Here is a 21,429-nt window from a genome sequence, read left to right as displayed (position 1 = left end):
CTGCGCAGTAGAGCTGCGCGGCGACCGTTGCTACGAACAACAACCTGTGAAGCAACAGAGACGTCTGGAGGGTTCTAAGACATTTCCACACTTTTAAGACATCACAGGACAATCTACAAGGTAAGATACTGTCATAATACTTCTTGGAAGTGATGCTTAAGTACTATACACGTCTGTGACTGTGTTTCTTAAACCTAGAGATGTTTATTCATTCGTTGGTACATGCCTATCAAATTGCAGTGTTTTCACATCTTTAGAGTGCAACTTTATAATAACAGATCAGAGAAAGTTCAAAACGTAGCCTATTTAATGGATTTTCTCTTTTTCTGAAGATGTTGAATTAAGGTTCATCTTATGTATTAATAATACATAAGATGAACCTTAATTCAACATCTTCAGAAAAAGAGAAAATCCATATATGACTCCCTTCATAACTATACTAACCTTTATACTGTAAAATTCATTTAATTTCACAGTGGTTTTCACAACAATTCTATAGTACTTACTAATAGGTACTTTGGCAATCCATATTCGCATATGAAAATAAGGCCACAGTGAATATTTGAAGTCTTACAGTACTATAATAGCATGTCACGAAATCCATATCATTCCAAATATGTAATCAGCTTTTCATTCCATCAGTCTATAGCTACTTAACAGCCAATCTAACATCAATTATTCATAGTACAGTAATCTTTAGAATGTGTACTCTACAGGTGGCACATTGTTACATATAGCCCTATCTCATTACCAGTAAACCACCTCACAACACAGTTCTGTTATTGGAACGTATAAAAAACAGGACTTTTGGTCTGTCATCTACCCTTATCAATATCAGTAAGTGTGGTGGGTTCTTTTTAATGCTGCATAACACAGTAACCAATACGAATTTGATGCCAAATGTTGACCTAAATACATCTAAGGCTTATAATAACTGAGCTCTTTTCTGTTTACCTTAGACTATTATAGGCATAGCTGTTTTGACTTCGCACAGTTTGTAGGGATTTTGAATTCACACGTTATTCCTGAAATTCTGTACCACTAAACTATAAGATGCTAGTGATATACAGAGCAATCAAAAGTATGTCCAGACAAATTTCCTTCTGATTTGAAAGGAGTTTGCTGTAAATGTAAATATTATAATATTATATTTCATACTTTTCTACCCACAGAGGTACCACCATGCCGCAGCCTGATGAGCCCATGTACAGTTCTCAGCAGATCAACATCCCCCCTGAACTCCCAGATATCCTTAAACAGTTCACCAAGGCCGCCATCAGGACACAGCCCAAGGATGTGCTACAGTGGTCTGCTGCGTACGTATAAGATTGGACTATGTATTAAGGTTTTCTGGGAATTTCACATTTCTAAAATCAGATATACATAGGGCTCTACCCAGCACCCATTTTTCCATCAATTGCAAGAACTTTGTGGCGTGTGACAGAAAAAGATTTAAACCAATCCAACAAATTGACAAGAATCTTGGGAAAAAAATATAAGAACATCCAAAGGATCACCAACAACCCCTCTCAACCCCATAATTTGCCTCTCAAAATGCGGAAAATTGTGTTTTCTTAAAAGAACTAATGAAAATCCAAAATTTGCCCCCAGACCTCCTAGCTATAGATTGTGAGCACTTTCCCCCCAGGTCCAGTCAAGAAATAATAATTCATAATATGGTTATAATAATTTAAGTAATAAACACTTAAAAAGTTCCATTTGTTACATGTGTAATGATACCTGTTTGTGTTTTAATTTCGTAGGTATTTTCGTGCACTCTCCAATGGAGAGACCCTGCCAGTAAAGGAGAGACTAGAGATGCCCACAGCCACACAGAAGACAGACACAGGACTCACACCTGGTCTCCTGAAGGTCTTACACAAACAGGTATTTAATGCTATCATGAAAGTTCATCTGTGTTGGTAGTTACATGTTTAAAGTTAAAACTTTTGGTCCAACACAAAAAGTTCTCTCACCTAGAGTCACACTTCAGAGAAGCCACGTGACAAGCTTCACTGGGTCAGTCTACTGAGGAAGACCAGATTGACTGGTCGAAAGCTCTAGGTGAGAGAACTTTTTGTGTTGGACCAAAAGTTTTAACTTTAAACAGGTATTTAATGCATTAATTGGTGCTTATAACTTTATATGTAGCAAGGTATATGTTATATAGAGGTAACCCTAGCTAGACCAGCATACACATGTGTAAACTCAATTGGACAGTCGTCCTAGTGGTAGCTTTACTAGCACCTTTTTAACTTGACAATTTGCCACTTTTAAAGTGATTTCCATTAATTTTACTATGATAAATAACAGATGAATACAGTGTATACATACCAGTACATGTTGATGTGGTTGTCTGTATGACATACTGTTATTGACCTTGACTATTTGCCCCCCTCCCCCCACAGTTGAGCCCCCAGGGTACAGTGCAGTTGTCTGCCCTGGAGCAGAAGTGGAAGGAGTTATGCCTGCCCCAGGAACAGATGGATGAGATCATGAAGGTCGGAACCTTCTCCGACAACATCGAGTGGATCAAGTTCTTCGCCCTGGCCTGCTCTTCTCTTGCTGGGGTGGGTATCAGGAACTTCTATGAGAGACCATATCAGGAACTTTTATGAGAGACCCAAACCATTTGTTTTGCAAATGTTACCTCCTAGATTTTGTATTTCACTCATATTACGTCTGTGTACAGTGGTTTTGTTTTCAGTGTCTGTGTGTTTGTTTTTCTGTAGTCATTTTGCATGCTAGGCATGTCCCTGTCACGGACACTGACAGGAAGTTAGGTCAAAGGTCCCAGAAAAGGTTATCTCATTTCCTGTCTTAAATACCCTGCTATAATTCATGTCTCTTGCAAAAAAAATGAAGACAAACTCAGCAAGAAATTAAAAATATTGAATAAAAGAAATTCACAGACTCTAGATATTTTATGAAGGCATGAGATCTAAAAGTATGTTTGTTTCTTTATTCAATAGAACATCACACAGGCTATGAAGATTGTGTGTGAGATCCTGACCTCTGACCCTGAGGGTGGGGCGGCGCGAATCGACTTCAACACGTTCAAGGAGCTGTACACGTACCTGGCACAGATCGACGGGGAGATCGGTCAGGTGCACATCGATGGTGTCTTGTCGTATCTTCAGTACGATGTGTAAGTAGCCATTATGTTTACCGAAGGAAAAAAAAAATTGTTTTTGCTCTGTTTCATCTTCTCCAAACACTGAAGGTCAATGACTTGGGCCAGACTGTCTGTTACCATGGTAACTAGTGTTGGGTTACATCATGTTGCAATTTTATCGCAGATTTAGACTCCTGTCTGACCATATATATGAATGTGTTTGAGTAACAATAAACAGGGCAGACCATATGCGAAGGCTTTGCAAATGTTACCATAAGTTTCTAGTTGTTATTTCTTTACATCAAAAAACCTTTTGCAGGAAAATGATTGATACCTGGATATAAAAATGGTTAAAGAAAAGCTGCAGTTCCATAACACCTTTTTTCACAGGCTTACCCCTACATAGCATTAACTTCATGTGCATGACTATCTGACAATATCAATAATATTGTCTCTGACTATAACGTAACGTATAAGAAAGTTGCATGTACCAAACACGGTCTAGACAAGTATTTACACCTGTACATAACAATTCTTCTGTTGTTTTCTTACAGTGACAAACAAGAAGGAATGGTCATGCCCAGAAACTTTCTCAGCCAAGACTGTCCAAAACTCGGCAACTGAGCAGAAATAACAACTAACTGTAACAAAATAAAATAGTATATGATTGATTTGTACATAACCCACACATGAAGATACATTTTAGTCATTATACATGTAACAAACACATGGAACAAACATAAACACTGTAAAGTATGCACTTTTTCTTTATTTTTCTTTAGGAAAATGTGTACATTATCAAGTTCTTTACATTGTGTAAATGAGTGTTTGTGTCTTAGAATCAAAACCCATTGCTGAAATGTTTTCTAAGTGAACAATGAAAATTGTGAGACATACAGTATTTGGCATAAGACAGTACCCCATTGATAGTACTTTTATTATCTATTTTTGGTTGGAAATTATTATCATATTCACCTATACTGTAAGATGGTGATTATTTTGACTGGATATACTAGACGTTCATATCTGGTGTGATTTTGAGTAATTTAATTGTAGACTGTATATTTCCTGTCGAGTGTATAATAACAATGTAATGTTTTAGTATGTACAAAGCTGTGATTTTCATCATAGTAGTTCTTTAGATACATTCCATGTTAACATTGATAATTTGTGGGATTAAAGAGTACACAGAAAATAAAAAATAACAGCCTCTTTTCTCATGTCTATCTTGAAATACTACTAATCTTAAATGTTAATATGCAGCTTACACAATATTATCTTTTTCACAAAAGATGGGGAAAACTTTGCTAAACTAGTGGTTTGTTTTGTCAAAAGTCTTTTTTGTTTGAGCCTAAAATATTTGGCTATTAAAATGTGGTTTAGTGTTCAGATGGAATGCAATTTTCAAACTTTGATAACCTAAACTCTGCCCAAAAATACAAAAAATAAGTATGAAGAAGGCTTCATTTTACTTTACACTATGTACAATTTTTACTAAACTTACAAGAAAGAAATACATGTACCTTAAACTTTTTAAGAAAACATTTTCAAAAATCAAACTAAAATGTGTGATTGTGACAGTCTCTCCCTTACAATTTCAAAGAAGTTCATTTGATGAAAACGTTGTAATAAAAATTGTCTACTTAAAATGACGATTCACTTCCACTGCCAATATCAAGTGCAGGAGGTGATGATACTACTCGGAATGGCTCCGGAGATTCCGATGCTGGATCCCCTCCCTCCGATAATGACAGTACTTCTTGAATACTGCTGTCTACACTTGCTGGTGACTTTGACTTTGTGAAAGTGCCTGATTTTTCAGATTTCACTAACTGTGTCTTTATCGATGATGCGTATGATTTTGCTGACTTTTCCGATTTCTCTGATTTCGGATCTTCTTCTTGACTTGATGACTTCTTTGGTAAGGGCTGAGCAGACAATTTTTTCCTTCGTGATCCAGACGATTTTGAAGATGATCGTGATTTCTCAGATCCTGACCTTGAACGGTTGGATTTGACCTCTGAGGGTCTGATGTCAGGAGGGGGGGACGGAGCATCTCCACGGCCTAAATCTTCCATAACAGGCGTGCTGATTTGCTCTTTGATTTCCCCAACAGTTACTGGTTGTGGAGCAGCAAGTGTATGTGGAGGACCAGTCTAGAAAGAAACAACAAATGGATATTAACAAAACTCAGGCATGTACAAATTATATGGACAATATCAAAGTATGTAAACTTACCCATTGATGTTGATCATCAAATTTGTGACATCAAATTTGTTACGGTTTGCATAAGGAAGCAATATGTTCTAGAGGGTTCTATAACACAAAATGGTAAAAGACAAAAAACACTTTTTCTGTACCACATCAGAGCCTGTTATACTATATATACAAATGTACTATACTTATAGGGATTATATATTCCAACCTAGAACCTCTAGATTCTATTTGAACTACCCATCCACAAGGCCACATGATGCCACATACAATGTACAAACTACTATATCCTTAGCTTCTTAAACATGAAAACAAGTTTTTGAAAATATAACAGCCAATCAACAGTACCGGTTCAACTGCAGGCATCTCCTCTGTCTCCTCCTGATGAGAGGAAGGCTCTGGTTGGCCGATGTGGATGGGGGCGGGGGAGGGAGTATCAAAGTCCTCAGCGATGTCCACATCTCTGGAGTAGTCACTGTCAGGAATGATGGAACAGTTCTCTAATCAGATAATTCATTAAATGATTACTTCATTTATATCAAATTATGGAAAAAAAATTGAACTTCTGGCTGAGCTGTATACTAGTAGATAGAAGTTTTCTGGTGGAAGAAATTTTTCATACATACTTGCAGTAGCAAAAGTCCATGGTATGAGAAAAATGGACATGTTTGCAGAATATAAAAAGAAAGTCTGTGAATTGTTTGTTCAAGTTAATAATAATTTTGTGGTACAGAAATGACCACAAAAACCACAAATATAAAAGTACCGCAAAAAAAAATCATGATTTACATACAGTACAGGAGAAAATACTTTGAGCCCTGAACAGTAGAGTCTAAACTGTCAAAACTGGAAAAGAAAGACAGCTCCTTGCATGTTCAACTCACCTGTATGTTGGATATCCAGCCCGTCTATCGGACTCGTACACACCCGTAGCAGCGTAGGAAGGGGGGCGGGTCGCGTGCGATGTTGTAGTCGGGACGTGCATTGTGGTCCGCGGCTGGAACCTCATGCTCTCCAGGTTGAGCTGTGATTGGTCGATCCCAGCCAATGACGCCAGGTCTCCAAGTCTACACATATAAAAAACACATAAAATCTGTTGCTATCACTTCTTTCAAATAATAACTAAAATAATATTGGAGAAATGATTCTGATTGGTTGACACTTGCTACCTATGCCTCCGAATCATGCCGTACTAGATACAGATTAAAAATGTTAGCAATCTACTGGCAAAGTTTTGAGTTGGCAAAACATGTATTTGAAGACTGTACCTTCTCAATGTTCTTTGCTACATAACCAAAGAATTCTACCTTTAAATCACTCTATATTTGTGGCAGAAAAAGTCTGAGGTCTAAGAAAAATGAACATCTTCATGGAACTATATGTTCGTGGTGGCAGCAAAAAGAAAGTTGGCAAATTATTTCTTAGTGGTAATGATAAATCCATGGTACAGAAGTAACCGCAAAAACCGCAAATATAAAAGTACCACAAATATAAAGTGATTTACAGTATCAGCTCCCTTCCTTGACTTAGTGGCAAGGATCCTAAAAAGTAAAGCAACTGCAATTAAATTAAATCAAATGATTGACAGTTAAGCTTGGTTCTTACCCGCTCTCCTTGAGCAGATCTAAGAAGGAGTAGAACCTCTGGAAGGTTGCCTCGATACTCTCCAGGACGCGATCGTCCTCCAGTAGACTTCGGCGCTCCCGGTCCCGCAGGTCATCCACCTCCCGGCGCAGTCGGCTGTTCTCTATCTGCAGCTGTCAAGGAGTCCAAATATGTTAACAGTTACAACAGTGCCAACACAAAAATTAAATGTTCTCACCTAGACTCTGGTCTTCCTCAGTAGACTGACCCAGAGAGGCTTGTCACGCGGCTTCTCTGAAGTGTGACGTCAACACTGGGTCAAATGTATCTTCTTTCTCTGCTTAGCACTCAGCACAAAAGGAGAAAGAGTCTGATCTTCTGAGATCTTCCTGAGTATTTATTTCAGTGTGATATCTTTGCTGCTAAAGCTTGTCAGACTACAATGCACATTTGCACCAACCTCCAGCAGTCTCCTGTCAGATTCACTCCTTGCCCTGGTCTCCTGAGCCAGTCTCCTCCTGCAGTCCTCTAGCTCCACCTAGCAGAATTTGGGAGAAGTGCAGTTTGATTAAAATACAAGCTTAGAGTGCTCACATCTGTCAATGTGTGCAACCAAAGGAGTTTCAACATTCGAAGCAAACACATCTTCTTTTTACAAACCACAACCTGGCCTTTAAACCAAGCTTGCTTTAACTTTTAACTTTGGTTTTTAACCTCCTTGCTTAAACTTAAATAAAGAAATCATTGGGTACATGTGTACACATTTGTTCTAAACAATTGTTAGGAAAAGAAATATTTGGACTACCTCCAAGCGTCGGTGTACTTCAGGCTCGACGGGTTTGTCTCCGAGGATGTCTTCTTCCTTTTCTAACCTCCCGACTAAAGTCTCCGGTTCCAGCCGGCTTGAGCTGGAACTTTCTGACTCGCTCTCGACTACCACCTGCGGGGATAGGCCTGGAACCGGGCTATGTCTCTGTACAGGGATACAAAAATATCAGACACCAGGTAAACTTTAAAGAAATAAAAAGACATTCAATGTACAAATCACATTTCAATACATTATGTTTATCAGAAACCAGAACAAAATCATTTTTCTAGCAACATCACTTTTATACAGTACTGTAGTGTCTCATTAAGTTGTTACATGTATGTCCAAAAATATACCAGTAAGAAAAACTAAAAGTACCTCTTCCTTTGTGACAACAGACGGTGTCCCTGGTCTTCTCTCCGGTGGAAACCCTCTGTACCTCCCTAGTCTGGCAGCAGTCCTCCATGGTACAAACCCCTGGGTACCAGGCTGGATGTTGTCTGGTACATAAGGCTGGCTGGCTTCTTCAACTGAACCTACAGACCTGGACCTAACACAGAAATACAGAGTACATACTTGGTTATACTATCACTATAAAAACACACTAATATTTACAGAATCTGATTCTGTTTTTAAAGTGGCTAGACAGTAGAAAATCCAAAGATTACACAAGTTCGAAGAACCACTAAGCAATTACAGGTCTCTGCACTGCAAAAACTTATTCTGTTTCAACCTGCAGTTTATGGGTGCCGCCATATTGTTTTGTGACATCATGGGTCGGCCATCTTGTTTTGAGACCGTACCTTTTGCGTCCCTGTGGCTCCACGGTGAACGTCTTCCTCCCGCTGCTGACGGTGCGTCTCCTGCGTCTGATTCGCGGAGGGCGGTATGACACCTTGGCGGGATCCTGCGGACTTTCTACTTTGATCCACCTGTACTCCGTATCCTGTCCACCTGTGTTGATCATTACTTGCTCCATAATGGACTGCATCATACTACGATCTACAGAAAATAGTAAAAAAAATCATTTAGATGTAAAGATGAATCCCATGTTTTATTCATTATTGTGAATTCATTGGAGATTCTGTCTATCAATTTTCCAACTGGCTTCCATAAGGCAGTAGACATGCATATCAGCAGGAAATTGAAGAGGAAATGAGATAACCTTTTCTGGGACCTTTCACCTAACTTGCTGACAGTACTAGTGTTTCTTATAGTTATACCTAGCATGTTGTATTCCTTAGAACATGATCATGACATGAACACTATTCTACTTTGAACTTTCATGGAGGAACATACAGAACACTTAATTCAGAACACTGACTATTGTTGCATGAACAAAGAACATTTGTCATTGTTTGACCCCCTGCTTACCTATGAGTGGATTTCTCCTCAGGTCCAGTACTACAACAGTAGTGTTGGTCCTCAGGACGTCATACAGTGCTTTAGCACCCTCTGTTGAGATGCCGCATTGCTGCAGGTCCAAAGCTACAGCAAAGTAAAAAAAAAGTTGAAATCCTTCAAACACTTTTCAGTGTATAGGGCTTCAGTTCTGTGCAAGCACTAGAGCAGGAAACAAGCTAAACCATATGTAAAATATCAGCTTGTATTTTGTTGCCACTGGTAGATTGTGACAACCATGTTACATGTTATTTCCTGTCCTAAAATGACTAAAATCATCTTTACCTTTGACCCAGAGGTCATCTTTCAGTGCCTCTGCCAGGGCCATGGCTCCAAGGTCATCCATCATGGGGTTAGAGTTCATGGTGATGCGCCTGATACCTGTCATCCTGTCTAAATCTGGTCGCCTGTACCTCAAGCTGTCCTGCCAGGCTTCGTTATGTCTCTTCATTGCTTGATGCTTTAAAAAATAAAGGACAATCTCGTGACCATATTGTGACACAAATGTATTACTACAGTACTAGGGAATTGCTTCAACTTGGAAGTTTGCATTATACTAAAAACTTTTAGTAAAACTGTTCAGAAACTATTGCCATTACTAGTATTTGCAAGTGGTAGGTGCAGGTAGACATCAGAAATACCTGCACAGCTTCGATTGAAGCTGCACTAACCTGGTACATGTATTTCAAACCCAAAACACTGGGAAAACTTTTTTCTCCTTCTTCAACAAAAATGGACTATTCCTGTGATAAAATGAATGTCCAGTACCTTGATTATTTTGGCCAGAGTGTCCGCCCCACGTGCGGTCAGCTGCACTAACCTACACACGCGTTTGGTCCTTCAAACTCAAAACACTGGGAAAACCTTCTTTCCCCTTCTGTCACAAAAGTAACTGTTTCTGTGAAAATGAATGTCCAGTACCTTGATTATTTTGGCCAGAGTGTCCGCCCCACGAGCGGTCAGTCCGCAGCCAGTGAAATTCACGGACGTGATGGTGGCAGAATTCTTCACAGCCTGGCAAATAACTGGAACAGGTAAAAAATTACAGGAAGTTAGGTCAAAGGTCCTGAACATGTTACCTCAGCTCCTGTCTGCAATTTGTCTTGTCTTAGGGGAGTCAGTGGCAAAAAAATACATACTATAGCTAGTAGGCAGAGTCATTGAGAACTTTACATTCACGAAGAAAACAAATTCACAAAAACTCACAAAACACATATGATCTAAAATTTTGATGCAAATCTTTTGTATATGCTTACCTTCCAAACCATCATCCCCAATTCTGCAGTACTCCAATGATAGGTGGGCCAGTGTGGTGTTCTTTGAAATACCCTGTAAAAAGTATTTTGTACATGTTATAATCTTATACTACAGTGTTATCTCAGTGTGGCATGAGCCATCCATGTACACATGTAATTGTATCCCCTACCATATTTATGGAAAACTAATCCCTATGACGTCTCTACTTACACAGTCGTAGTCCCCCACAATATAGTTTGCTGAATATAATATTTTCCAAGGCTTATAGTTCATAAAACAATAAATATTTCTAGGATCAGTCGGAAAACTGGAAACAACATTTTTTCCTGAACCAAAACCTCAGACCCTACCTTTGCCAGATGCTCCAAGTCCCTGTTCCTCAGAGGCAAGTTAGTGACTTCCAGACATGTGAGAGATGGAGTCACAGTAAGACATTCTCTCAAGGCCTTACAGATCCTTAGAGTCAGGTCTTTGGTCCTTACAGGTGGAGCCCGCTTCTTGAAGAGGTGTCTCTTACCAACTGGAGTATCTGTGTTGAGAAAACTGTTGTTAGCACAAGTAAACAAATACTTGTGACATTTCTATCTTATTGTAGTTTAACTGCAGAACTGTATAGGTCACCAAATAAGAACCAAGCTTTTTTTTACAAGTGTCAATATGATATTATTATGGCCATGTATGTAGACTAATAGTAATACTAGTGATAATATCATTTCCACTAAAATGTGTAAAAACAGGAAAACAAACACCCAAATTTCTAGCAGCAAAACCAATCAACCAATGACAGAGGGGCTTACCTGAGGGTAAGGGTTGATAGTAGCTTCTGACAGCCACAAATGTAAGGCTCTTGTTGATTCGCAGGGTGTTGAGGAGGGGTGTAAAGTCTGGTCCCCGGAGACGGTCAGAGTTCAGGTCCAGTACCCCATCATCCAGGTGAGCTAAAAAAATACCAGAGCATCTCATAATGTACAATTCTAGACTTTTAATTTATAGTTTTAGAACCCAATATTTCAAGAAAAAACATTCTGTGTTACAATTTTTGGAACAGGGTTGTGTTCTATTTGGGTCACCCAAGGTTAATTGTAGGTGATTATTGAATTGTTTAACATTACTGGATTGCGATGCATAAAGACCTGTTTTGACTCTATTTGTGACATTATTGCATCATAAGCTGTGTGGAATGGAGCCTTCTGATTGGTCAATGTCACCCAGCTTTATGATAATTCAAGTTGACCCTGATCTTTACTAGTAGTACTAGTACACATGTACCTAAATCAATCAATGAAAAGCCGCAAAAAGGCTGTTAGGTAGTCAATGATAAACAATTCATTAGGCTAAAACAAACCAACCTTTGACAGCAGGTAGTGGGACAGTATTCTGCAGGGCGCACAGGTTGTCGTAGTACGTGCCGAAGTCATACGCTCCCCGCTGACGGACTTGTACAGTCTCAATCATGGTTGGTCGGTTGTCAACTGCTCATAACTTCCTACAAGTGTGCAATATGGAAGATACATGTATTTAGTGTTTGGAGGCAAAATTTTGTGTACTCTCTTTGATAAGTGTGGTGGGTTCTTCAACGTGCTCTCTGAACTCGGGGTCACTGATTTTACAGCCTATACCAGATTCTGGAAGGCATGTTATTTTTGGGCCTACTACTACATAATTGTACTAGTACTAGGGATTCGAACCCATATCTACAGATTTCGTATTCCTAATACATGATGTACATGTACAACAGCTATATTTTCATTATCACAACCTAATTTTTCATAACAACATAAATAATTAACAAATTATTTTACAATACAACACAATGGCATAATAATTTGGTTATATTTCTTTTGAGCATGTGGGGAGCATAATAATGAAAAAAATACATACAAAAACTTATGCCTTGCTTATTTCAAGAACTGTAAGCACAACAGTAATTTTCATGGTCTGCTGACTACATATATTTGAAAAAGTAATTTCAACGTTCAAACATAAACAAATTATCTATCAAGATTCGTCTGACTTTGCGGTGAAATTACCAATGTTACTCAACTTAACGCGCAACATAACTTGCACAAAGTATCAATGCACATATAAAGAAACACTTACAGATCATCTACGTCCAAAAATGCAACGTCTACGACGCATTTTTACACTAAAACTGAAAATATCTCTGCAGCTTCCGCGTTGGCAAGGAGTTTGTCCTCTTTTAAAATGGCGCCGCTCCCATCATGCACCGTAAAGTACATCCGTTATGCAATTTCCGGGATATCCCTCTTCAAAATAGGGGACAATTTTGAAAAGAAAAAAAAGAATAGTTTTATTGCAATAAAAACGAATGATTTACTAAAACTGTTAACTATATTATTCAGTATTAAATTTATAAGTACCAAACATATAGTTTTCTCCAAAAATGTTGTTCTGGAATGTAAATCTTGGACTAAAGAATCCCTATTTTGATGTGGACTAGTCAAGCTTATTAGTCAGCCACTCGGAGTTTTCGGTTTGTTAGATCATTCTGGAAGAATCGTGTGTTCTCGAAAGTGAAGGTTATAAAAGCAATTTTCAGCGTTACTAAGGACAGAAGGACGTCAAAACCGGACCAGAATTATCACACAGGGACCAGGTAAGGAAAACCTGACCAAAAGTACCATAAAAGTATCATATTTTATGTGAAATTGTGCGAATTGTCGGTTGCACGCCGGTTGTTTTTGCCGGCTTTCTTTCTTTTCCTTGTCTCATCGTTTCGTCATGTGTAGTTCTGCTTTTCAGGGTAGAATTTTAGGTGGAATCTTACTACAATTCTCTTGAATACTAGGAGTACAACACAGTACAAAGTAGTAGTGAGTGAAGATCACAGATTTGAAATCATTTGCCTTTTGTTGTCTTGTATGATACAGAAATTATAAAAATTCCATAATTATTTGGCCAGACTACGTCATCTATAGTAGTATAAATCCATACTCAGATTCGGAACTGCTTGGTTTGGTCGAGATTTTTCTCCCTTTAAAAAAATCGTGATCAGAATTAGGATTTTTTTTTTAGTCTCTTCAGCGTTCAGGACATTTGATCTCTATTTTTGAAGAGTGGCCTGGAGACAGGTCACGTGACACAATGGCGGCAACCTTTTTTTTACAAAGTATGATAAGATAATTTTCTAGTCATGATTATAATTATATTACATAACATACATTGTTACAATGGCATAGATAGACTTCTGTCTGCCCAATTGTTATAGCGTCATAATTTTTTTCGTATCACTCTGAACGGGTTATGCTGTCTTAGTTATGATGAAATAATGAGTAACCAGCAATATTATAGGACCTACTATTATCATCCACATGTCCATGGTTGGCTTGGTGACACAAATTCATATTCAGGTCAGGAAAGCTGTAATCTGGAAAATGTCAAGATTTTTGGCATTTTTATTGCTTTGTAAAATATGTGTAAGTACTGTGTCATCATAAAACTAACTATGGTTGAATCTGAGGCCATAAAATAAACTGATTCGTGTTTTCAACTGACATGATGCAATGTAAGTAACATCACCTTATTTTTTTATACAGCACATAATTTAGGAGCATACTACAAAAGAAAAAGCCCAGCCTGCCACCATGGTAAAGGAAATGAAGTATTACGACATCCTGGGTGTCAAACCCAGTGCCACACCGGCAGAACTGAAGAAAGCGTACCGGAAACTCGCCATGAAATACCATCCCGACAAGAACCCAGATGCAGGAGACAAGGTAACTTATTCAACTTTCAGGTTTGGGGGAACAAAAACTGTTCTGTTTTAACGGTAGTATGAATAAAATAAGTAGCACCATTTGAACCTTAGATATCATTCAAGACAGGATATGGACTTTATCCAAGAGAAATGGCACAGAAGAAGCAAATACAGCAATCAAATGATGGAAAAGGAAAGAATAATGTGTGATTTGTGTATTTCTTTTGCCAGGTACAACAATTAATGAATAAGAAAAATCTTCATGGCTTCATGCTTAGTCAATATGATTTTTTACATTCCTATTTTATTTTCTGTTTCTTGCGATATGCCAATTTAGGGATGAAATTAAAAGCTTCTTGGTTGACATGTTTAACCTTTACCTTCCAGTTCAAAGAAATTTCCTTGGCGTACGAAGTCTTGTCAGACGAGAAGAAGAGGAAAATTTACGACGAAGGCGGCGAGCAGGCGATCAAGGAAGGAGGCACGGGCGGCGGGAACTTCCACTCTCCCATGGACCTGTTTGACATGTTCTTCGGGGGAGGGCCACGGTTTGCATCGTTAGAGATTTTTTTGTTATTTTTCTCTCATGCGGCTGTCAAGTGTTCTGATTTTCACTGGAGTTTTGCTGTTTTGATGACACAGAATGTCCCAAAGCTTGCGTCTAACCCAAATCTCACAATTTTAACCCTTAAAATTTATATTAACTTGAATGAATGCATGCGCTTCATTCGTGGTCAAAACAGAAAAGAAAAACATGAAAATTGTACTAATCATGTTCCTGTTACCTTACATTTAACCAATACAATGTTGGTGCCCAATGGCAACCTGAGCCAGAAGGTTTAGGTACAAGAAATATATATATCATTCAACCTTTGTCAAAAAAGACATATTTTGCTGTAGCAGCAGAGTGCTATTGGCAAATGAACATAATAATTTTCGAATCTGCTCGAAACCAGCAAATTCTTCATTTTGAAACTTTGAAAACTCGACAGCTGTTGTGGTGTTGTAGTGGTATTGTTAAGATAAAACAAAGATATACTCTTCATGTGGCGATGTCACATGTTATAATTGTTAATTTTTATTTTAGTACATGTATGTTGATGTTTATTGAGATGGTTACTGATTTGTTTGCCATTTTAGCAACTTATATTTACATATACTTAACCTTCGGTTCCTACAATTGATTTTGGGTCATAGACTTTTAACCTGGATGTCCTGGGTTAGCATGTGTTTTTTAGTACTTCATTATGTTTGTTTATTAAAGGTTTTGATTCGTTTGCAGTGTAAGCAAGTACATAATACATTTGCTTTTACCCTTACTACAAATACAATTTGTTAACATGAACGTCTAAGTCAAGTGTCATTTCTCCGTGACAGACGGGCTTCCACACGCGAGCGTCGCGGGAAGAACGTGGTTCACCAGCTGTCTGTATCGTTGGAGGAGCTGTATAACGGTGCCACCAGGAAACTCGCTCTCCAGAAAAACGTCATCTGTGAGAAGTGCGAAGGTGTGTATTTCCTTTCACGGTTCTCAAAATACTGTAAATAACATGTTTGCGGTAGCAAAAGTTTGCAGTCTGAGAAAAATGGACATGTCACGGAACTATACATTCGCGTTGGAGGCAGGTGCAGAAAAAAGAAAGTCAGCAAATTGTTCACGGTAATGATAAATTTGTACAGAAGTGACCATGAAAACTGCAAATATAAAAGTATGAAAAAATTGTGATTTACAGTACTTTAATGGATATGACGTTTTCAAAATCATATCCAGTTGCTTGAGTAACTGCTTTTTGGCATACAGTTTAATTGTCTAGGTTAAAAAGCTATGCACTGACAAGTGATAACATGTACTCTTGTAGAGTTGACATCCAAGTATTAACAGTATGTTCTAAACACCTCTAGGTCGCGGAGGTAAGAAGGGCGCGGTGGAGAGCTGTCCCAACTGTCGCGGCACCGGTATGCAGGTTCGTATCCAGCAGCTGGGACCCGGAATGGTCCAACAGATCCAGTCCATGTGTAACGAGTGTCAGGGGCAGGGCGAGCGCATCAACCCTCGCGACCGCTGCAAGACCTGTAATGGCAGGAAGATCGTCCGAGAACGCAAGATCCTGGAGGTGCACATTGATAAAGGTGAGTTTGGCCTTTTATTGAGCAGTCAAAATGTGAACAATCCTTGAAAACTGAGCAGGGGTAACACTAACTAAAAAGTTTGAAAGTTATAGTGACAAAACGCAACACAAAGATTACTTTTTGTTTGGTGCGCATCATTTATTTCTTGGATTCTTTTGGGAGACAGGAACATTGCATGAAGGACAAACGTAGATGTGCAGTACCTTTACAAGTCACTAGGAGGCATTGCTGCATAGTCTCACCTATCCCACTGTTTCCCCAGGTATGAAGGACGGACAGAAGATCACGTTCCACGGTGAGGGCGATCAGGAGCCTGGTCTGGAGCCGGGCGACATCATCATCGTTCTGGACGAGAAGGAGCATCCCGTGTACCACCGTAACCATGGCGACCTACTGATGAAGCTGGAGATCGAGCTCGTGGAGGCGCTGTGCGGATTCCAGCGTCCAATCAAAACCCTGGATAACAGGACACTACTCATCACATCTCATCCTGGTAAGTCCTTGTTCTGTAGGTTGTACTGATGAAAGCTGTGTACCTTTTAACATACCACACTATACCCGTGTATATTGACCCTCATGGAGCAAAAATTTTCCAAAATTCTGACAGAAAATTGTTACTGGAAGGGCTGAGGGCTGATTTTTAGGGTACCTCCCAGAAAATAAAGGACTCATCTTGGGGCTTGTTTCTGCAGTTTCAAATGCTCAAACTCAAAGTATAAAATGCTGATTTAAATGTGCTAATGTGAAGCAGTTTGTGTCAATATTACCAAGATTGCCTTGTTGAGAATATTTCTAGTTTTGCTACCCTGAAACAGCATTGGATGCCTTTAAGAACACTTTAAACATTGTCAAAATTTACAGTGTTCTACTTGTTCATCTTCCCACAGGAGAGGTTATTAAGTACGGTGATGTGAAGTGTATCGTGAATGAGGGAATGCCGATGTACCGTAACCCGTTCGACAAGGGTCGTCTCATCATCCAGTTCGTGGTCAACTTCCCCCCAGACGGCTTCCTGCCAAAGGAGAGACTTCCCGAGCTAGAAGCACTCATGCCAGGTAGTAATTATCTTCAGTTATCTGTCGATTATTATTTTCTTTGTGTTTTGCTATGATCTTTCAATTTCATAGTTTGTAAGAATGGTTCAACTGTAATTTTTCCTGAGACCACATTTACTCGGTATGAATCCATAGTTTACTTTGTAACCAAATGTGCAACAGAGCCATCTAGCAATCTTTGCAAATCTGCAGCATAATCATCAGAATTAGAAGTACAGTACATGTATAATGCTTCATTCAACTCTTGTTCTCCGTATAGAGCATAAGTTGAGGGTCTTGGATTTACGGAGTAGTTGGGTGACCAGATAGGCAAGAGGGCCACCTACTGATTGTTGTAAAAATTGCATCTTTAACTCTTGCATTGTTATTCCTTCAGAGCGTGAAGAGGTCTTGGAAACAGATGACGCTGAGGTGGTGGATTTAGTCCGTATCGACCCCTCGCAGCAGCGAAACCGTTTCGCCGGAAACGCGTACGACGAGGACGACGAACACCCCCACAGAGGAGGAGTCCAGTGTGCCACCCAGTAAACAAACAAACAAACCAACAACAACAAACCAGCTGCAGCAAAATTAAATCACCCTTCTTCAAACTTATTCTTTACCAAATTACCTCATTTTAAGATTTTTAATTTTGTAGAACAACCCAGGAGGGTTCTACGGCAAAGAAAAAAACAAGGAAAATCGGTTCCCTATTTAAGAAAAAAGCAGGCAGTGTCCATAGGAGAAACAGTATCTTGCATCTTGGGAACAAGGACCCATGGAACTACCAATTCCTCATTGATTAAACAGCTTTGTCTTGTAAAATTGTATTTGAATGTGGCCGAGATTCAGCGATGCACTTTTCCAGACCTTGCAGGCATAGTATGTACTGTAAATCTTGAAATAGTTGCTGTATTTTTATGTTCACAGTTTTCACATCCAACAAATCATGAAGAACACAGATTTTCCATAAGTAACACACTGAGTGCTCACTGCAAACTAGTAACAACTAGTACCAACACAGTAAACACTCCTCTTTCCCCCTTGCCCTCAAGCTTGAATGCATTTACAGTATTTAGTGAAAGGGCTTTCACTAAACACTGTGTCAAGTACACCCAGCTTTTAGATGCGATGACTATGTGCTTGCTACAAGGGACAAGCTTGTAGCAAAGATATAAATGTATTAAAGTAAGTAAGTTTCTTAACTGTTAGCTGCTAGATGTGTGTGTCTATGTAACTGTAAAGGACGGCACCCGAAATATTTCCAAACATCAACTAGCAGTGAATTAATAAAGGCTAATACAGAATCCACCTTGTTGCACTTTTAAATCACTCCTTCAGAGGGAAGTATTGTTTTGTGTGTGTGTGTCGGTGTGTGTGTCTGTGTTTCTGAAATTCCCAATATACACAATGCAGCATTGCCATCCATCCTCAGTGCTGCAGATCTTGTCTGTGGTTGCAAAGCAGTATGGGTAATGGAGTGAAGTCAGCCATCTCTGATGCTTTGTAATGTATATGTCTCATAAGATATCAAAGTTGATTTCGAATGCTTGAACTCCAAAGCTGTTGCAGTTTCAACTGGCTGGGTAGATTATAATTGGTCATTGTTCACTATTATCCAATATAATACTAGTAATACGGCCCGATGATATACTAGTAATAAGAAGTATCCAAATAAGACCAAAATATTAGATTTATTTCATCATAATGTGAGGTATAACAGGGTTCAATTACAAAATAAACAACTATCACGGAACAATGTTTATCTGCTATGACACTTGCAATGTTAAGTTTCTGTTAAATTCACAAAGAGTACACAATGCTACTTACACATTGTCCTTTTCATCATTACAGTTCAACACTTAATGATTCTAGATGTTAAAACAATGACTTTAAGCATTAAAGTTCATTTGGTGTGGCTTAAGAGGTAACAATTCTCTCCTGGTACTGTGGAAGTGGGTTGTCCTTAGCGTACTTCTGTAGATAAGTACAGGATAGTCTCATCTTCAGGTCTTCATCCACTGCATAGTCCAGGGCAGCCTGGGAAAATATGGAAATTACTAGTAACTTGTTCCTGCCAAAGGATTTGAGAAGTAGTTGGTGGGATTGTTCAGTTGTATTCATGCATGGGGCAAAAACCTTTTGCCCACACAGGCACAGCCAGACAACTGGCTAAATGGTGGGAATGTACAGCATTTGTTTGACTGTTGTTTTTCTTGGAACCCTCTTATATTGATACAAGTATTCAGCTTACATTTCAAAAGGAACAAAGTCTGTATTCAAACTTGCAGGTGTGACATTTCTCAGCTAGTCAGTCCTATTCTATATATCACAAAGGACAGGAAGGACTTTGTTATATGTATAAGCTTACCCAGTCACTTTACTCATAAAGAAATGAATGCAGTTGAAGTGCCTTGTTACTGTTAGTTTTGGACCCATACCATAAGTTAGTTTTGGACCCAGTCATTGACATCTATGGCCATGTACGTATCTGTATAGCCTTTCAGCGTAACACACCAGCTTCGCAGGCACACGGCGCAGTGGCAGCTGGCTACATTACACCGATCAACTTGTTACACCTATCCTTTGAATATCTAACTCTAAACATTGTTTAAAGCTATCTTATGATAATGCCCCTACTGTACTTAAATGGTAACAGCGAGTCCCACCTTATAAACAGGATCCCCCCATGCAGACCCTCTTACCTTGGCTAAGTGTTTGGCCAGACCTTTCCCCCTGTAAGCCTCTGGTACTAAGGTGTGGTAGAAGTCCACATAACCCTTCCTGTACATGTCATACTGCAAAATGGCCTTCTCTGTACTGTCTGAAAAGCAACAAAAATCATATATTAACCCTCATGATCAGTATGGAGATATGAGATTAACCCATAGTCAGTGCTAAGGAAGCTTTATTCAATCTGTCAGTGTGAATAAAATAATTACATTGATTTATAGCAAGAGGCTGTGTATTTTACGATGTATGTATTAGTAGGAAGACTCCACGAAGAGCAGTGGTTGTATTGTCACTTATTGGAGGTTATTCAAATAAACAAACAAACAAGGTTCTTAATTCAGCAACCAGAGCTTTTCACATCTGACATGGAATCTATTTCAAAGGAAGTGTTATGAATTCTTAAAACAGCTGGATGTCATATCAGCTCTTACAAACTTAGTACAAGGTTTCTTGCACGCCACCTCAACAGAAAACTGATATGCCTTCAGAAAAACAAGCACATTATTTAGGTATTTATGAGCGCCCCATAATTCGTTAGCCCGCCAAAGAGGCCAAGAAATCTTTTCCACCCAACATCTGCTTGGGGATTCAGCTGTACTACCAATAGATGATCATAGAGCTAATCTCCAAGCAGATCTTTTGGTGGGGGTAAGACAGTATCAAATTGGTCAGTCTGTATCCATTTCCCCACCTTGGGTGGGGAAATTTGATACTGTCTTACCCCCACCAAAAGATCAGCTTGGAGATTACCTAGAGCGCAGTAGTGCCTAATGCAGTGCGATGTCCTGGTATGTACCTGTTTGTTTCTTCAACAGTTAAGAGTGGTAAAGAGTCCGCTAGACTCACTTTTGTCCATTTTGATGTAGAATTCCTTCTTGAGCTTGTCGTGGCCGACCACAGGCATGGCTCCGCCCTCCCCACTCGCCATCAAGCTGGCTGCAAACGCTTCAACCGTCGAAAAACGTCGCAAAATTCCTCTCCAGTCGGCTGCCCTACCAACCAGGGGTCTAACAATTGCCATTCAACGTTTTATTTTTACAGAAAATAGCCTTAAACCTGGCTATTATCTGGTAGGCGTTTCTGATTCCGAGATTACCTGTAGGTCGGTGACCTTTTACCGATATGCCAGCTGTTTCCGGTTGTCACAGCTGTTTCCGGAATTACTGTGCGCACTGCATTGTGGGTGTAACAGGTGCATTTGGGAATGCATGGGCAATTTTGATCAGGATTTTCCTATGACTTTTAAAATGAATTGTGTTTTTGTAGCTTCTTTGTTGAATAGTACAAGATCATTCCTGACTTTAATTAGTATCTACTCTTACCCACAGCAAAGGGGCCTTCCTCGATCGTCCCTTGCAGATTTAAATGGACTTTCCCCATTTTGACTGGGTACTTTTTTTAGTCGCATGCATGTCTCCAATATATAACGTTAACG

At 39.2% G+C, this 21,429-nt stretch overlaps 4 protein-coding genes across 4 annotated transcripts; 2 read left to right on the top strand and 2 right to left on the bottom strand.

Annotated features, from left to right (window-relative positions):
• Positions 1–19: 19 nt before the first annotated feature.
• LOC109468668 (ropporin-1-like protein) lies at positions 20–4,277 on the top strand. Its single transcript, XM_019766991.1, has 6 exons — positions 20–120; positions 1,173–1,316; positions 1,764–1,887; positions 2,409–2,570; positions 2,973–3,148; positions 3,670–4,277. The coding sequence occupies exons 2-6, from the start codon at positions 1,183–1,185 to the stop codon at positions 3,737–3,739; spliced, it is 666 nt and encodes a 221-aa protein (XP_019622550.1). The 5' UTR covers positions 20–120; positions 1,173–1,182; the 3' UTR covers positions 3,740–4,277.
• On the bottom strand, positions 3,869–12,608 carry LOC109468658 (centrosomal protein of 78 kDa-like). The gene is made up of 16 exons (XM_019766981.1): positions 12,480–12,608; positions 11,729–11,865; positions 11,177–11,317; positions 10,730–10,908; positions 10,379–10,451; positions 10,044–10,147; positions 9,408–9,582; positions 9,096–9,209; positions 8,525–8,723; positions 8,100–8,271; positions 7,719–7,886; positions 7,374–7,451; positions 6,935–7,086; positions 6,214–6,396; positions 5,678–5,804; positions 3,869–5,271 (listed from the first exon to the last, which is right to left on the bottom strand). The coding sequence occupies exons 2-16, from the start codon at positions 11,832–11,834 to the stop codon at positions 4,759–4,761; spliced, it is 2,484 nt and encodes an 827-aa protein (XP_019622540.1). The 5' UTR covers positions 11,835–11,865; positions 12,480–12,608; the 3' UTR covers positions 3,869–4,758.
• Positions 12,609–12,844: 236 nt separating this feature from the next.
• LOC109468595 (dnaJ homolog subfamily A member 1-like) lies at positions 12,845–18,568 on the top strand. The gene is made up of 8 exons (XM_019766904.1): positions 12,845–12,996; positions 13,937–14,116; positions 14,485–14,654; positions 15,475–15,605; positions 16,000–16,227; positions 16,490–16,720; positions 17,115–17,282; positions 17,659–18,568. The coding sequence occupies exons 2-8, from the start codon at positions 13,985–13,987 to the stop codon at positions 17,808–17,810; spliced, it is 1,212 nt and encodes a 403-aa protein (XP_019622463.1). The 5' UTR covers positions 12,845–12,996; positions 13,937–13,984; the 3' UTR covers positions 17,811–18,568.
• LOC109468646 (protein NATD1-like) lies at positions 17,941–21,130 on the bottom strand. The gene is made up of 3 exons (XM_019766967.1): positions 20,841–21,130; positions 19,967–20,085; positions 17,941–19,301 (listed from the first exon to the last, which is right to left on the bottom strand). Exons 1-3 carry the CDS (start codon positions 21,013–21,015, stop codon positions 19,182–19,184), a joined length of 414 nt encoding a protein of 137 aa, XP_019622526.1. The 5' UTR covers positions 21,016–21,130; the 3' UTR covers positions 17,941–19,181.
• Positions 21,131–21,429: the final 299 nt, after the last annotated feature.

The sequence above is a fragment of the Branchiostoma belcheri genome, unplaced genomic scaffold (genome assembly GCF_001625305.1).
Source record: "Branchiostoma belcheri isolate BF01 breed outbred unplaced genomic scaffold, Haploidv18h27 scaffold2, whole genome shotgun sequence".
Classification (NCBI taxonomy): domain Eukaryota; kingdom Metazoa; phylum Chordata; class Leptocardii; order Amphioxiformes; family Branchiostomatidae; genus Branchiostoma; species Branchiostoma belcheri.
Note: the sequence above shows the minus strand (reverse complement) of the source record. Positions and strands in the feature narration are given on the sequence as shown.

Bases quoted from the DNA above. Each gene is read 5' to 3' on its own strand.
- LOC109468658 (XM_019766981.1), bottom strand. From the start codon at position 11,834: ATGATTGAGACTGTACAAGTCCGTCAGCGGGGAGCGTATGACTTCGGC. The intron at 11,318-11,728 runs GTTGGTTTGTTT...GTATTTTTTTAG, and splicing joins CCCACTACCTGCTGTCAAAG to CTCACCTGGATGATGGGGTA. The intron at 6,397-6,934 runs GTAAGAACCAAG...TTATATGTGTAG, and splicing joins GATCTGCTCAAGGAGAGCGG to ACTTGGAGACCTGGCGTCAT.
- LOC109468595 (XM_019766904.1), top strand. From the start codon at position 13,985: ATGGTAAAGGAAATGAAGTATTACGACATCCTGGGTGTCAAACCCAGT. The intron at 16,721-17,114 runs GTAAGTCCTTGT...ATCTTCCCACAG, and splicing joins ACTCATCACATCTCATCCTG to GAGAGGTTATTAAGTACGGT. The intron at 17,283-17,658 runs GTAGTAATTATC...TTATTCCTTCAG, and splicing joins GCTAGAAGCACTCATGCCAG to AGCGTGAAGAGGTCTTGGAA.
- LOC109468646 (XM_019766967.1), bottom strand. From the start codon at position 21,015: ATGGCAATTGTTAGACCCCTGGTTGGTAGGGCAGCCGACTGGAGAGGA. The intron at 20,086-20,840 runs GTGAGTCTAGCG...GTTGCTTTTCAG, and splicing joins CTACATCAAAATGGACAAAA to ACAGTACAGAGAAGGCCATT. The intron at 19,302-19,966 runs GTAAGAGGGTCT...ATATTTTCCCAG, and splicing joins TGGCCAAACACTTAGCCAAG to GCTGCCCTGGACTATGCAGT.
- LOC109468668 (XM_019766991.1), top strand. From the start codon at position 1,183: ATGCCGCAGCCTGATGAGCCCATGTACAGTTCTCAGCAGATCAACATC. The intron at 1,888-2,408 runs GTATTTAATGCT...CTCCCCCCACAG, and splicing joins TGAAGGTCTTACACAAACAG to TTGAGCCCCCAGGGTACAGT. The intron at 2,571-2,972 runs GTGGGTATCAGG...TTTATTCAATAG, and splicing joins CCTGCTCTTCTCTTGCTGGG to AACATCACACAGGCTATGAA.